The sequence below is a fragment of the Odontesthes bonariensis genome, chromosome 23 (genome assembly GCF_027942865.1).
Source record: "Odontesthes bonariensis isolate fOdoBon6 chromosome 23, fOdoBon6.hap1, whole genome shotgun sequence".
Taxonomy (NCBI): Eukaryota; Metazoa; Chordata; class Actinopteri; order Atheriniformes; family Atherinopsidae; genus Odontesthes; species Odontesthes bonariensis.
The window spans coordinates 7,895,483-7,911,431 of NC_134528.1; the positions used below are offsets into that span (position 1 = coordinate 7,895,483).

General features: G+C 38.4%; 3 protein-coding genes across 3 annotated transcripts; 1 reads left to right on the forward strand and 2 right to left on the reverse strand.

The window, feature by feature from the left end:
• Positions 1-2,123: 2,123 nt before the first annotated feature.
• LOC142374213 (inactive all-trans-retinol 13,14-reductase) lies at positions 2,124-7,212 on the reverse strand. Its single transcript, XM_075457770.1, has 11 exons — positions 7,056-7,212; positions 5,608-5,790; positions 4,651-4,892; positions 4,348-4,543; positions 3,989-4,186; positions 3,781-3,900; positions 3,570-3,708; positions 3,261-3,370; positions 2,900-3,066; positions 2,537-2,696; positions 2,124-2,290 (listed from the first exon to the last, which is right to left on the reverse strand). The coding sequence occupies exons 1-11, from the start codon at positions 7,210-7,212 to the stop codon at positions 2,124-2,126; spliced, it is 1,839 nt and encodes a 612-aa protein (XP_075313885.1).
• A 2,968-nt stretch (positions 7,213-10,180) lies between these two features.
• On the reverse strand, positions 10,181-10,556 carry gngt2b (guanine nucleotide binding protein (G protein), gamma transducing activity polypeptide 2b). The gene is made up of 2 exons (XM_075458016.1): positions 10,473-10,556; positions 10,181-10,309 (listed from the first exon to the last, which is right to left on the reverse strand). Exons 1-2 carry the CDS (start codon positions 10,554-10,556, stop codon positions 10,181-10,183), a joined length of 213 nt encoding a protein of 70 aa, XP_075314131.1.
• A 1,837-nt stretch (positions 10,557-12,393) lies between these two features.
• Positions 12,394-15,945, forward strand: tmem101 (transmembrane protein 101). Its single transcript, XM_075457006.1, has 4 exons — positions 12,394-12,558; positions 13,610-13,790; positions 14,369-14,515; positions 14,710-15,945. The coding sequence occupies exons 1-4, from the start codon at positions 12,428-12,430 to the stop codon at positions 15,016-15,018; spliced, it is 768 nt and encodes a 255-aa protein (XP_075313121.1). The 5' UTR covers positions 12,394-12,427; the 3' UTR covers positions 15,019-15,945.
• The last annotated feature ends 4 nt before the right edge of the window (positions 15,946-15,949 follow it).

Below are 15,949 nucleotides of genomic sequence, written 5' to 3' on the forward strand. Positions count from 1 at the left end.
ATCTGAGTTTAGTGTGATAATCTATTAGACATTTGACTGTTAGAAAATAAATGCATGCAGCAGATATTTATGGAAATGTCATTTGTTTTGCTTGTACAAACTGAACCATAAGATGAAACAATTCTCTGATGTGATCATTAACAAAAGTCATTAGAAATCCTCACGGGGGAGTCCAATCTGTGTGCCAAATTTTAATACAGACTATTGAATAATTGCTGTTATTACAAACAAAAGTGTACACTAAATGAAAAGTCCTGGAAACACTACAGTCTGTAGAGCAAGATCTCGCTAAAGGTTCCAGCCTGGACTAAATTAGTGAGCAGAATGAGCAATGAGGGACTGACTCCCAGAGCCACGTCACTCGGAAAAAAAGGACAAGTCTAACCATTTCTGAACTTTGAAGGTGGATAAACCGAGTTTAGGTTATAGGTTCTGAGTCAGTCAGAGTAAAGCATAGGAATGTAAAAGCTACTGTCATGTTTATTTCTGGTGAAGAAATGGCCTTATAATACCATGGTAATTATATGTTTTGGTCTGCTGAACTACCAGCCATGCAAAGTCAGTATAATTAACTCCTCCCTCCCATTTGGATTTTTATTCCTTGGGCTTTTTTGGCTTTGACATTTTTATTCTTAAAAGATTTAAAGAAAAATTCTTAACACAAGCAGCACATGCGTTCTCAGGCGCAGTAAGAGCTTCCCCTGGCCTGGGTTTGTACAGCAGAGGGATGGAGGTTAACAGAGCAAGAGTGGCTCTGGCATCCCAGCGTCTGCCTGGACAGAGGGTTCATTCTTTTCCTCCAATCCCCCCTGTCGTCCCCTACAGACCACAATTTGTCAGCCAATCTGCGCACTGTTTACTGAGGAAATGTTCACTTAGTGCAGGAAGTCTGAGGTGAAACCTCAGACGTTTGATTTCAGCAGTTAGCCAAATAACACCAGAGTTATAAGTCAGGTCAGATCAACATAGGTGGGAACTAAACCCAGGGCAGCCTTTCAACCTCAGCTCACCTGGAAGAGATGTTGTGTTATTTTAAAACTTCTGTAATCTTTATACATTTATGATTTATCATAGATAATATTTGATAAGAGCACTTCCATGGAGTCAGGGTTCTACATGCTTTTGAACTAGAATTTTATTCCGTTGCTAGAATAACTTTAGAAATTTCTTTGACAGTTTTAAACCTCCAGAGTGACTCCAGATTACATCATTTTTCTTACTTTAAGCTAAAGTCGTTGTGCTTTATTGAAATAATACTGCAAATATTATCATGTAATCTTTATTTGTTCAATCAAGTTTATTGAGAATGTACAGCCAAACATAGGATAGCTGTTCCTCACAGCCCACTATCCAAATGTTCTTAATTTTCAATGAAGATGTGGTTGCCTCTTGCATGACAGGTGAAACAAACACAATGCACTAAACGTATTTGTGCAATACTGTTGGAAGTCTAAGATCATTACATACCACGGTACACAATCTGAGCAATCACTTTTAACAACGTAAAAACACAGAAGAAAATAAAGATCAAATATGTGAAATGACTGAGTAACTCTGGGTACTAGGAGTTATTGAAGTAAAACTTTATAAATACTGAAATGAATCAGTGACCAGCACAAGCATCTTTTCTGAAACCAACAACACTGGAAAGTTGTACCAGTCTACAGTGGTGATACTGCAACATCAGTCTCATTTAAAGTCAATAACACACCAAACCAGGTATTTCATGCTCATTTTCAGCATTTTTTCATGGTATCATAATCCACAGCTCACAAAGTCAATCATCTCACGGTCAAACTAAGTAATAAGTTGTCCATTTGCACAGGGTAGTTGATGTGTAGTTGTGACAAAATATGATGAAGAAACACCGACCTTTTTTTTGAGTGAACCAGTAGTCTCAGTACTTGACTACTAGATGAGCCATCAAACTAATGGTGTGATAGCTTCACTTCATGAAATGCATAAAGTACAAACAAGACATCACATCTATCCCTTGTAAGCATCAGAGTGGAGATTTGATCAAATCAGTGTATTCCTTAAAGCTTCACATTGTAGACGAAGATCCTTCTGCACCGTGTTTGTGCAGTTCCATTGTTGCCCTGCAGGGGAAGTGGAGAGTGCTCTCACTGCAGCTTCTTAGCCAGCTGGGCCAGCTCTCTGGCTTTCCCCTTCTTCAGCTTCTTCTTGAGGAGGAGCAAGTCAATGTAGACAATGTGATCTAACACTGTAGAGGCGCAGAGGAGTCCGCCATGTAGAGCGCCTGCTATCCCACAGCTGAACACATCTTGGCCTGAAACAGGCAATTCCACAAGATAAGAAACTTATTCTGCTTTGTCACTTTCTTACAGTGGAACACAAACAAAAGGGTGAACCAGAAACTGACTATTTTGGTGCAGAATTGTTACAGGGCAAGTGAGTATCATCAACCTTCCCCCCACAGTGTAAATGGATCTGTGGGTGTGTTAAGACATTTCTGCCTCTTTCTGCCTCGCTGGCAGCAAGGTTGCTCTGTTCAGAAAGCACAACTTTTTCATACCTGAGATGTAGAGGTTTTTGACAGGGGTGTTGCATCTGTTCCTGGCTACGGTCTCGGCATGAAAACGTTCCAGGTTGTGCTCAGCAGAGTACATGGCACCACGCTGAGCACCAAGGTAGTGCATATTGGTCAGTGGGGTCGCCACATCCTGGAAAACCAGCTGACAAACGAATAATAAAGAAAATGTCATACAGTTAGCATACATGAAACAAGAGCTTTAAGAACCTCTATTGTTGCTGTCAAACGTTTTGTTGATTTTCTCAAACATTTTCGAAGACATTTAAGATTTATTGGTTGCAATGAAACAACAGAATTATGGTTAAATGTGCGTGTGAATGTCTGTGAATGCCTGACAGATCCTACCTTGTGTCTGATTTTAGGGAATAAAGTACAGGCCCAGTCAAAGAGGTTCTTAGCAAATCTCATTTTGTAGTTGTTGTATTCATCCCCCCTTTTGCGCACAGTAGTGTCCTTCCACTCTTCAAACCATTCGTAGTTGACCATTGTCAGTATTGTCATGCAAGATTTTCCTAAGAACACGAATAGAACAGCGAACTAAACATGTGTAACCTATGTGGACACCCAGACATGACAGTTTTTATTATTTTTATGTCAAATTTACAAACACAAAGAAATGGTACTTGTAGTACAACATCAAATCTTTTTAAAAAATTTCTTTTGAAATTCTTGTTGCTACTTTTGATATAGAAATGTGATTGCATACCAGGATGTCGTGTTTTAGCTTCGGGATCTTTGGCAGAAGGCATTGTGATGAACATCATGGGGATGTTATCAGGTGCTTCCTCTTTGCTCATAGCAAAGAACTCCTCCATCCTAAAAAAAGAAAGAAAAAACAGCAAAGTAAATTATTACTAAACAAGAGAAATACGTATCATTATGTACAGTTTATAAGCCTTTATGGTCCAAAGTTTTACTTGAGAGTGCTCTGGTTTTACTTCCTATACAATAGCGCCCCCTTGTGCTCATATGTGATCTTCCACCACTCAACAAAATCTTTACTCTGGAAACTCACGACTTGTCCATGTCATTGTTCTTAAACAGCCAGAAGTTAGTGGACGTGAGGCCCAATTCTTCCTCAGTTCCATCAAAACCAGAGAAGACCAAGAACGATCCTCGGCCGTGTTTCATCATGTTCAGCCTTTCCTGAATATCTACAATAGAGTGAAGTTTATTAACACTGAAATTTCTTCACTGGTCTGATTTATAGCAGGCAGGCTGCTCACCGTGTTTAACTTGAATCTCAGGTGGGAGGAGTTTCTGGAAGGTGGTGAAGATACCACAGTTTGAAACAACCACAGGTGCATGGACTTCCACTTCCTCTTGGCCTTTCCTCACCTTCACGCCTGCCACATACCACAAACAGAAAGTCTTGGCCTGACAACATCTCGGCCTTAAAAAGTAAAAAAAAAAATAGCCAGATTCAGTTCTTACCATAAGCTGCTCCCTTCTCGTTAACCAGGATCTGGGAGACGGGGGCTCTGACCAAGCAGTTCCCTCCATATTTCTGAATGGTACGGATGATGTGGAAAGCAATCTCGCTGGCGCCACCTTTAGGGTAGTAGGCTCCTCGTTTGTAGTGATGAATCAGGAGGGCATTGATCAGAATGCTGGAGTTCTTTGGAGGCACACCTACATGTGTTCAGAATAGTACTTTAGTTTTACTAAGAGAGAGATTTGAGGGTGTTAGTATTCAGTGTTTAGACTGCCATTCTTTCACTTCAAATCTAATATGGTTAAGTGTGCTTTGGGTAAAGAAAGCTTGCCGGTTAGTAATCTTATTACGGACACACCATAGAACAAGTAAGAGAAAATGACTTGGAGATCCTTGTTTTTGGTCAGCGTGTTAACGAAATCAGTTGCACAGGTTCCAGAGAGGCGGAAGACTGAAGAGGCAATGTCTGCAATGCCGGACTTCAGCAGGAGTAAAGAAACCCACTGAGGGATCAGCTTCAGAGTTGCCAGATAGTGGGTCTTCTTAGCTGAGATCTGAAGAAGGTGGACATTCAGACGGACATTTACATCATTTGCATTTACATTTAGTGAGCATTTAGGACGCATAAAACGTATAACATGTGTCCATTAGCAGTCATTACCTTCATAATTTTGAAGAATTCCTCAATGGCCTCTGTGTCGTCAGGGAATTGCTTCATCAGATGAGCTTTCATCTCAGTTTTACCAGAGAAGATGGTGTACTCTCGTTTCTCATCATCCAGTCCGATCTGGATGGTGTCAAAATGCTGATTTAGCTCCTGAAACTCCAGCTGGCCTTCAGTGATCTGGTCAAAGGCAATTCGTAGCAGACTGTTCTCATGGACCTGACCGATGTAGTGAAGACCTGGAGAAACAGTTGTTATTTCAAGTAAACGATCAATTTAAGTACAAGTGGGTAGCACAGCTAAAGAGGACCATGATCTGTGCTTTCTATGATTTTTAACGTATTTTTTAAGTTGCTGCCCAAATTTCCTGTCCTGAAGAATGCTTCTCATTACCATAATGATGGTAAACACAATATTTTTGGACATTATGTGCTGTTATGATGTAACCTTGGTTGTGGGAAATGTTACATGAGAGTCACAGATACTTCATCAAATATTTTTGCTCATAAAACATTGGAAGAACTTGTAAAATATTATGTTTTAGTATAGTTCAGTTTACCAAAAATTTTATTCAAGTACAGTTTATTGTTGATTTATTGGTTTTGTCAGCAGACAGAAATTTAAAAGCTTTTTTTCAGTCACTAAGAGCACCGGCAACAGCATTTTTCAATATTTTCTGAATTAATACAAGCAAAGCTAAATTGACTGTGTGCGTTCATCCATCATGACAACAATGATTATTTTCTATTGGATATAAAATAGTTCAACTGACTATTTCAACTTTAACAGTGTGAAATTAGTACTGAAAAAAATGCTGTGGCATTTCCTCCAGTTTCCGAACAATTTATGCTTTGTATACGTACTAAACATTAGCTGAAAAAAATAACCCTGCAGTTATAAAAAAAAAAAAACAATACTTGAATGTGTCGGTCATAAAGACAGAAGGCTTCTCACCAACATCAAACTCAAAGCCTTTCTCTATGTAAGTGTGGCAGCATCCTCCAGCCTGGTCGTGCTGTTCCAGGACCAGCACTTTCTTTCCCGCTTTGGCCAACGTGGCTCCGGCTGTCAGCCCCCCAATACCACTACCGATGACAATGACATCCAGGTTTTCCGGCACTTTGTCAACACTGAAACCTGGAAAGAAACATACAGCACTGGTAATGAAATAAAAAACTTTATTGTTCTGGTTCACTAAACTCCCTATATTGTTCTAGGTCATGAAAAAATGTTATCAAATGCTGAACCTGAGACTTTAAAATATGTTACACAATGAGTTTTACAATGCAGTCTGAAGGTCGTACTGCACACCTTTCCTGTCGTAAATACTGAATTGAGGCCTGTGACTGTGTGCAATAAACAGAAGATTAGACAGATATCATAACCTCCTAATCACAATCTAATTTAGATAAAACACAAACATGAAAAACAGTTCCTGTACTTCCAATTTAGATCTGATCTCTAGTCTCATTTATGGCACCATAAACAGAACATTTAGATAGATGCATCTGCACAATTCAGCAGAAATGTTTTCCAGAGCGAAATAGTTGTAAGCCAGTAATAAAAGATCATTTAGAACCTTCATTCACATGTTTCGAAATGCTCATTTGGTTGTCGTAGATATTAGCAACCAGCCAAAACCTCACTGGTTTAATCTTATGGTACCATAAAAAAGTGTAATTTTAAGATTTTTTAAATATGGGAATAATCTGAAACACCTTGGTATAATTTGGAATAGTCAATCTCTGAGAAAAAAAAAACAGGTATAAACATATTTACAACTAAAACTAAGAGAAAAAAAATTAAAACACTCAATATTTCATTTGTTTAAGTTGTACAAAAAGCAACTGAGGCACCAAACTCATGTAGGATGTAAGATTTTTCCAGTCATGTAAACAAAATAAAATCTAATACAAATATATACGCTGACCAAGGTGAGCATGTTTGTTTCCAATTAGCTTTTTGCATCAAGATGAAAAGAGCATGTGCAACTACAGGTTTAGGAACCTGACATTCAGGATGTTTACTTGCTGGGACATAAGAATTGAATGGCTATTGTTAGAAGAGATCCCTACACAACACTATCATCTTGATAAATAAAAAACGGTGGCATTGAAAAATGTCAATATTCAGATTGCATTTATTCATTGTGAAAACAAAGATTGTTCCTGCACTTTTTGGAGCGTGAAGAATGCAACAGCACTATAACATTTTTCAGAATACAGGTTGGTAATATTTGTTTTAAAAGTATGAAATTAATAGAGTTACAGATTTTACTGGTCTGAACTTTCTACCAGTGAGGACTGTTTTAAGTCATGCCTGAACACTCCAATGAAGACTCTAGTCAGCTGATTTTTTATTTTAATGCATCACATTGACTATTCAATCTGCTTTAGTTTTACCTTGTTTGATTACTTTGTCCCGCTTCTTCTGATCAAACTCACGAGGTCCAGGGGGTGCCACTGACTCCAGAGAGAAAGGGCTCGGTTTCCCAAACAAGTACCAGTACGTGCCACCAGCCCATATAACCAGCCAGACTAAGAAAATCAAGAGCCACATCTTTGAAACAATGAGAACACAGTTTCTGTATCAGTGTTCACAGCTGCTGTGGCAGGTGTATTCTGGACAACTGGCCCCTTTATGAGGCTCCTTTTATTCTGCTCTTGAATGAGTGCTAAAGGTCTGGAGAAGGTAGGGGGATGATATGTAACTCTCACTGTGTCATGACAAGCAATAAAGATTAAGTGGTGAAATACTGCCTTTTCTTGCAATGATGGTGCACAAACAGACTGAGGATAACTGCTGAAAAAAAACATCAAAAACTAACCTAAACATTTTTTCTTAATAATTCCTTCACAAATTTTGTCACAAGTTGCTTGACTTTTGAAGGAAATTCTTCTTAACACTAAAGGATAAAACTTCACAATCAAAGTTACATTAAAGTAAGTTGAGTTATAAAGGAAATAATAGTTAGTTAGTACATTCAGTGGATCCAAAGTGCTCAAAATAAACCTAGATAGATATGTTCACAATTGCACTTGCCTGATAAGGCAATTTAGATAAAATCCTATTGACAACTTACAGCAGACTTTTACAACAGTGAAGCTGAGTGAGATTACAGAGTTTCAGAATTTCAGGTCAGATAAGAATAGAGTCGGTGGTCTTGGGAAACCAAGAAATAGTGACTTTTTCTCTTAAAACTCAATCTAATAAGAGAACAAGAACACTCACTTGTGTAAGTGGCTCTGCAATATTAACTATTCTCGATCCATCCAGTTATCTTACATCCACTTATCATCTCCTGAAAGTAGGTGATAAACTTAAATCTTATGTTGTATGATCTATGTGATGACACATTTTCTTTGACTATGTGCATGGACTTTACACTGAAGTTATATAATTTCCAGTCCTCAGTTGACTTTGAGCTAATGAATCTGTATGAACAGATAACAAGAAACACCCCCGAACACAAGCTATTTTGTTAGCCTCCTTGAATTTGACTTTCAGACAGCTAATAATGTAAACATAATGCAAACTGACCTTACGTTTGATATTTTGATGTCTCATCCTCAACATAGTTGTATAGTGATAATCACATTAAGATCATTCAGTTCAATGTCAGTTTTCTGGTGTGCTTGAATGGCTATTAGTGAAGTAATAGCTATACATTTGCTCTTTTACAGCTCAGAATGGTCACATTCTAACAGATTCAGTCTGTGGTTCAGTATTGTGTTGCTGAAATGTGCAATACCTGCTGTTGAGAAAAGAGTAGTTGGACTCACCTTTGCAGCCTCTTATGGGGAATTTATTAACAAGACCAGCATAGAAACAGGTACATGGCAGCATACATGGAAATTCCCAATAACCTTAGTTTGTGAGATCCTTTTATACTCCCTAATATCATTCTGTGAATATGTGGCCTGGACCCAATCTCTGTCGGGCGCCACTGTGTCTGAGATTGCTGCTACATCTTCATCATCGCCTTGACAGAGACATTCCGACCCTGAACAATATGTGGTTTGAGCAGTATCAAGGTTCTGTTCTAACCACAAACCTTGCCTAAGAAAGAGAACCTGCAAATACCTCTCAGGCTTTCCAAATGAACAAGTTACTCCATATGTTCATAAGTTATAATGAACCCCCATACCAAGGCAGATGATCTCTCTCCTGTTTAGTCCAGAAGATGCAGCAAAATTTGCATTTGTCAGACATAGAATACTTTTACACTTTGCCTCAGTTCATTTTTAGATCAGCACTTCTGGATCATGTATACATATGGCCTCTTCTTTGCATGACAGACCTTGAACCTGCATTTGTGGATGGCACGGTGAATTATGGAGGTCTTCCTGAGCCCATGCGGCCATGCAATGATTTCCATGGCTGAATTATGCCTGTGGTAAATGAAGGCCTGAAAATCACAGGTCATATATAGCTGTGCAAGCAAACAGAAATGTCTTCAAATTCTCTGAATCTTTTGCTGATTTTATGTAGATGATGGAATATTCAAGGTCTTCACAATTATTTATTGAGGAATATTATTCTGAAATTTGCTCCACGTTTTATATATCTGGTTCTTTTTTTTTTTAGATGTGTTGCTGCGACCAAATGATGAGTTTATAACAGTAAAATGTTTGTCTTTCATCATTTAATGTTGCTAACTTGATGACTTAAGTCTTGTTTTTAAGTCAGTATAGTAAAAATATTTTAGGTAACATCAGTTAGCTTTCTTCATATCTGTAGTTTTTAATTTAAGTTGTTTAGATTTATATATATATATGTGTATATATATATATATATATATATATATATATATATATATATATATATATATATATATATATATATATATATACATATATACATACATATATATATATTGACTCATGAACTTTAGAAATTAAACCTGCACTTATGAAGATTCATTCATTCCAATGGTTGCGTTGCCAAAGCTGAAGAAATTATATTTATTGGATTCAGAATGACACTAATTGGATGGAGAGCTCAAAATGGAAGCCAAGATGAAGAATGGAATGAGCTTAAAGACTTTGACACAGGAACTAGCTCTGTGTCAACAGGCCAGAGTGACCAACTGTGCTACAGCAAATCCTATTACAAACTGGACTAAGCAGGAGGTGCACAGCTCCTGTGACTTTCCCCTGCTCTGCACACGAAAACAAATGAGTGATGTGTCGACTTGATAAAATTAGGTGACATCCTAATACTAATTACCCCAGTAATAAGAAATGACTGACATGCACTTATGTATATAGAAAATAATCAGAGCATCCAGGTCAGATTGAAGATTTGTACAGCTATTTGCATTTAATTACAAATTGACACGTTTTCATATCAACAGGTACATACAGTAATCCCATGATGGGAAGGGTCCCTCTTCTGGTAGCAACTCTATTACACAACTTTTTTTTTCCTACTGTACATTTTTTGCACAAGCATTCTACAGGAATATCACAGCAACGTAACCATCTCTGATAAAAAACAGTGTGACCTTTCCTTGAATGCCCATGTGCTATGTTACTATGCAGCCTCCTTTGTCTCCCTTGTAGGGGTTCTTGTCATCTGGAACACCTTTAATCAGTGGATCATTTGGCATCAGTCCTTCAACGAATGCAATTGTGTCTGCACAGTTTGCACTCACCTGTTTAGAGGAAAGATTAAACCAAATATGTAAAGACAGCCACAAAATCTGCAGTGCAAAAAACATCTGTCTGCTCTTATTTGTTCCATTGTGATTAAATGCAAAAGGCTTTGGAAGATAAATGGAAAGCCAGTTCTGTTGAAAGAGAAGAGATTATACTCACTGCTGTCCTCGGTGTACTAACTTCCTTCTTCAACTGGTCAAGCTCCATTTTCAAGATGTCCTTATCTGACATATCCCGAGCCATCCTGGCTGCAAGAAGAGATCAAGATTGTTGTTTCAAAAAGTGTTAAATATCATAACAAATGCCTGAAAAACCTGTCATTTTCTAGTCAAAGGGAGATAATGCGTTGTTTTTTTTTGACTCATTGCAATATTCACAGTTCTCTTCAAATCCTCAGCTTTAAGGCAAAGAATAACTAAATAAATCCAGCAAAGAAACATGTCTCAAGTCATCAGTTTTTACCTGTTGAATGGCGGGATCCCCAACAATCAGAGAAATGTTTCGGCTCCTAAGAGCTCATCAACTGTATGCCTTCCTCTGGTCCGGTTGCTTCTCCACACTGACTGAAATTGTACTGTCCCACTGCTCCTCATCCCAGCTCATCCCTACAGCTAGCTTTTGGGCGAGGTCGCCACAGGATTGGACCTGATGTCACCAATCCCTCTTGATGAGATTAAACAATCAGGGGCCTTAACAGCTGAACAGGAAGGACGGAGATTCATACAATCTACACACAGAACGTCAGACAAATAAATCAGAAATGATGGATTTGTGAGCATCATGTAATCTGTCATCGACAGCTGCTGAACTCGCAAACATGCAGGATTGTGGGATCAGTTTTATGTGTGCATTGCCTAACTGGTTGCAGCAGTAGATTGTTGAAACATTTAAGGTGGCAATATTATTTCTACATGAAAAAGATGTAAAGATGTGCATGCTGTTCATAGTGAGAGTTGGTTTTATGGTGTGCTCAAACGTGGTCAGTACAAGCCAGCAAGAAAGCAATGTCACTGTTTATTTCTATTCTACTGTTTATCTAATCAGGCCTCCCAATGTCGGTGAACAGCTTGTAGTACAAAATGTGAAACAGACATTAATAGTCAGGCCTTGCATTAAGACTTTTTCAAGGATAAATTGATTAGATTTAGGTTTGGTTTGGTTGCATTTTGAAGAAATGATTATATCCTTTTTATAACCATGATTTAGCTAAAAAATCTTAACTGCATCGTTTTGTTTTATTTATTTATGTCCTTTAAGCACTTCAACCATGATGCTATTTTTTTTTGTACAATTTACATAAAAACAAAAAGTAAAAAAAGTTAGTTTAATATCAACTGAAATGCCATAATTTCTTTAAAAGATTATAATGTTGTAGTTTGGGTCTTTTAAACAGAAGCACATCTTCATCTAAAATATTGTTCTAGCAACGTGCTTGCAATACTTCTCCCCTTCACCTCCACCTGACATTTGATTTGAGACATGGCAAGATACTGATCCTTAACTCAACCTTCAGCAGGACTCACACTAAGCCATTTTCAGGATCTAGGTTAGTACTCAAGATTAACCTCAGACACGTCACTGTGGATTAACAGCTGAACGGAAATGCTCATCATTATGAAGGCCTTGAGTGTTACTCAGCCCACTTTTCACTTTCATTTTGAAACTAGCATAGTTTAGGACTAGTTGATAGATAGATAGATAGATAGATAGATAGATAGATAGATAGATAGATAGATAGATAGATAGATAGATAGATAGATAGATAGATAGATTGATTGAATCAATCAATCTGTCTGCTACCAGCCACATGTACATTTTCTTCTGACCAATTAATACCAACTCCTGTCGTTATCTTTTTTTTGTTCTCTAGATGGCGCAGTTGGGCCTTTTTCAGCCTATTCAGACCGTTGTCCATCTAAACCAATAAGAAGCCGTCTCTACCTTAGGACGGAATATTTCCTTCAAAATAAGAGCTTCATTCTAACAGTTTGAATTAAGTATCCGTTCTCCACAGCACATGGAAACACATACGCTTTTACTTCGACGAGTGACGGAATTTTTTTTACCGGAAGTCAGAACGTCCAGACTCGTTGGCGGATAGATGAGTAGCAACTATGGCAGGTCCCAGTAGGAAGCAGATGCTGAGGTTTCTGTCCCAGTTAGGGGCGTTTATTCTGACCCGGTTTGGATTTTGGAACTGCTTCAGTATGCTAATGCTGTTTGCTGAAAGAGCCGACATAAAAAGGTAAAAAGGGTGAGCAGCGCAACAAGCAACTCGCTAACGTTAGCTTCCAAGCTAACAGCACTTTCAGTTAACTTGCGGTCAGGTGTATAGAAATATCAATTTTCATATTGTATATATTTGGCTTAAAGTCAACATGTAGACGACTGTAATCAAGGCTTTCCCGTTGAATGTGAAAACCAGCTGTTAGCAAAGTGGGATGTATTTCAGTACTGCAAGATTAGATCTGAGTCAGCGTGTCTCTTTCCATTTTGAGTTGTTTAATTTAATATGGTAAGCTGTATTTTGCCTTGTATGTAATGTTGAATCTGACAGAACTAAGGCTGTTATTTGTTTGTTTGTTTGTTTGTTAGTATTTTTAACAAAATTGATTCTTTTTATCACTCTACTGTGCACTGGGTGTGTGTTTACTCAGTCTGCGGTGGGCTGGTCCAACTTAAACGTCCACACCCATCAGACTTGTCCTGTAATTATAGCAGCTCCATGGAAAATGTGCAGATAGATACCTGGTGGTTCGTCATCCTTGGCTTATTTCGGCCTGAGAAACAAGAGTATTAATTTTGGTTCTGTGCTGAATTTACAATAAGCTTATTTGATGTAGTTTTAGTGAATGATTCTTGATTAAAGTAACTGTTTTTTTTTGTTGAGTGTTTATAAATTGTTTATGAAATGCAGACTTTTCTGATCAGGACTAACAGTTTTTTGTTCTCATAAAAAAGTATTTTTATATTTAAATGTATGATAATAATTTAGGATACTGTACGCAGTATCACATATTTGTGTCGAGCTATTTTATTGTGAATGCATTTGTAAGCGTAATTGACGGCCAATAGATAAATTGGTGTGAAAAACTGACACAAGGCAGAGATTTTGGGTTCAACTTGTATTCTGCCAACCATCTATGCACAATTACACTTAATCACATAGACTGAAAGTCTGGGACGAGCAATATATAACAAGCATGGGAAAAATAACAGCTTGAATTAAATTATTGATAACTAAATCACTCTGGAATGTCTGATTCTACTGTCTTTTGATCCATTGTTGTCTCCAGAAAGCCAGATATCCACATACCGTACCTGTATGTGGACATGGGAGTGGCCGTCCTCTGTGCTAGCTTCATGTCATTCGGGGTGAAGAGAAGGTGGTTTGCAATGGGTGCCGCCATACAGCTGGCCATCAGCACCTATGCATCCTATGTTGGAGAACAGGTGTATTATGGGGACTGGCTTAAAGTGAGTGACACTCACTTTTAAAGATTTATTTATTTTTATTATTATTATCAGTATAAACACAGCTGGTATGTTTTAAACATGCACCCTGATACTTTATACGATTATTCCTTTCTAAAACATGACTAAACAAAAGACAAAGATGTAACTGTTTATGTTTTCACTCTCTTCATAATAATTTGTACAAATGTATCTGCTGCGTCTTTGGGAATTGACCTTTTCCGTGTTTTATATATGATCCCCTTTTTCATTTGTGCGATCTTTATAGTGTTAAATGGACATGTGATCCAGCTGCCTCTGTTGGAGCTTAACCTTATATTTTAATGTAATTTGCATTGCTTCACATGACATGACCTTCTCTTTCTTGGTTCAGAAAGAGGTTAAACTGTTACAAAATCAGAAACGGATATAAAAATGGCCTTGATCTGTGTTGAAATAGTAATCAAAAGCAGATCTGTGTCATGCATGAAGGTGAAAATTGGATCTGGGTCACCACTGACAGTATTTCTTTTATTAAATGTGAGCCACTGTGATAGGAACTTGCCCCAGATTGTCACAGCTTGAACCTTGTTGCCCTGCAGGTACGGATGTACTCCAGGGCGCTGGCCATCATTGGAGGCTTTCTGGTTCTAGCCAGCGGGGCAGGGGAGATATACAGGCAGAAAGCACGCAGCAGATCCATGCAGTCTACTGGACAGGTTTTTCTTGGAGTCTATCTCATCTGCGTGGTAAGACTTGTGACAGTTTGATAACCTTTATCCGACTCATATGGAACGTATCATAAAGACTGTGAAAAGAAATCATCAGAGACTTCACTTTTTCATGATATATTAACACTTTTGGTTAGATACTGCTGACTGAGTTTGACAAGCCTGCTTTTGGTGTTGTTTTAAACACTGCACTACCACACTCTGTCCACCAGGTATACTCCCTGCAGCACAGCAAAGAGGACAGGCAGGCCTATCTGAACCACATTGTTGGGGGGGAGATCACAGTGATGCTGCTGGAGGTGCTCTTTGGTGTTCTGGCTCTGGCGTTCCTCTCCGGCTGCTACATCCGCCTGGCAGCTCAGATCCTTGCTACGGTCCTTCCTTTGGTGATCTTGTTCATCGACGGCAACGTCGGCTATTGGCATCACACTCGCAAGGTGGAGTTCTGGAACCAGATGAAGATGATAGGCCACAATGTTGGCATCTTTGGCGCTGTGTTAATCCTGGCTACTGACGGTTGAACCGTCCGGTTCTCACGGATGACAGAGAGCGAAGTGTCTGTATAGGATGAGATTGTTGTGGCCTTTTTTTTTTTTTTTTTGGTCACAACCTGAACTTGTGCTCAAAGCTGCTGTCGCTCAGCGACTTCTCAGGATCCAAACACTCCGGGCTAAAACGGTTGGAGATGAGCTACATCGGTTGTCTTTGCCGGTGATGTCGCTTTCGCAAGAAAAAGAAAAACACAATCTTTGCCATTTTTGTTATTTATTTGGATTCAAGTTTACATTTCTTATGCTCAGAAACAATACATTGCAAATTGGTACTGTAATGATATGAGGAACTTTTATCCCAGAAAAAGTCTTAAAGAGTTTTTCTCACTTTATACAGTACGTTTAAAATTTTCTACAAATAAAGGGACATTTCTGCTGTATTGCTTATAACATGGGAGAGCTGTGCTTATGGCCATTTGATAGTAAACGGTTTTGATAAGTTGCTTTTAACCTGTGCATACTGTTGGTTTGACTGTAGGTTTTCAGCTTTTGTATCGTCTGTATAAACAATTCTCTCGTTTTATAAAATAATGTTGAGTTGCTTCTATTTGCTGAATGACCCCATAAATCATATCTGCATTAAGTGAACGGAGCTGAATACGATGGAACACCGAGTTAACAAGCTGATGCCTCGTGTCTGTGACCGCTGTGTGTTTAGTAAGTAAAATGCCGGAATGATATTCATGAAGCCTTTCCAGGATTTTCAGAATTACTGTGAATGTCTGAGACTCATCTGTCCAGTTCGTGATCAAAGTCACGGCGGGTTGTTCGCTAACCAGTAAAGCTTTGGGCAGGATACTGGACTCCCACAATTGCCCCTTTTCTATCACTAATATGTAAATGTATGAGGAGAAAAAAAAGTATACTGTGTATAGAATAAAAAGTGCTGAACAAACACACT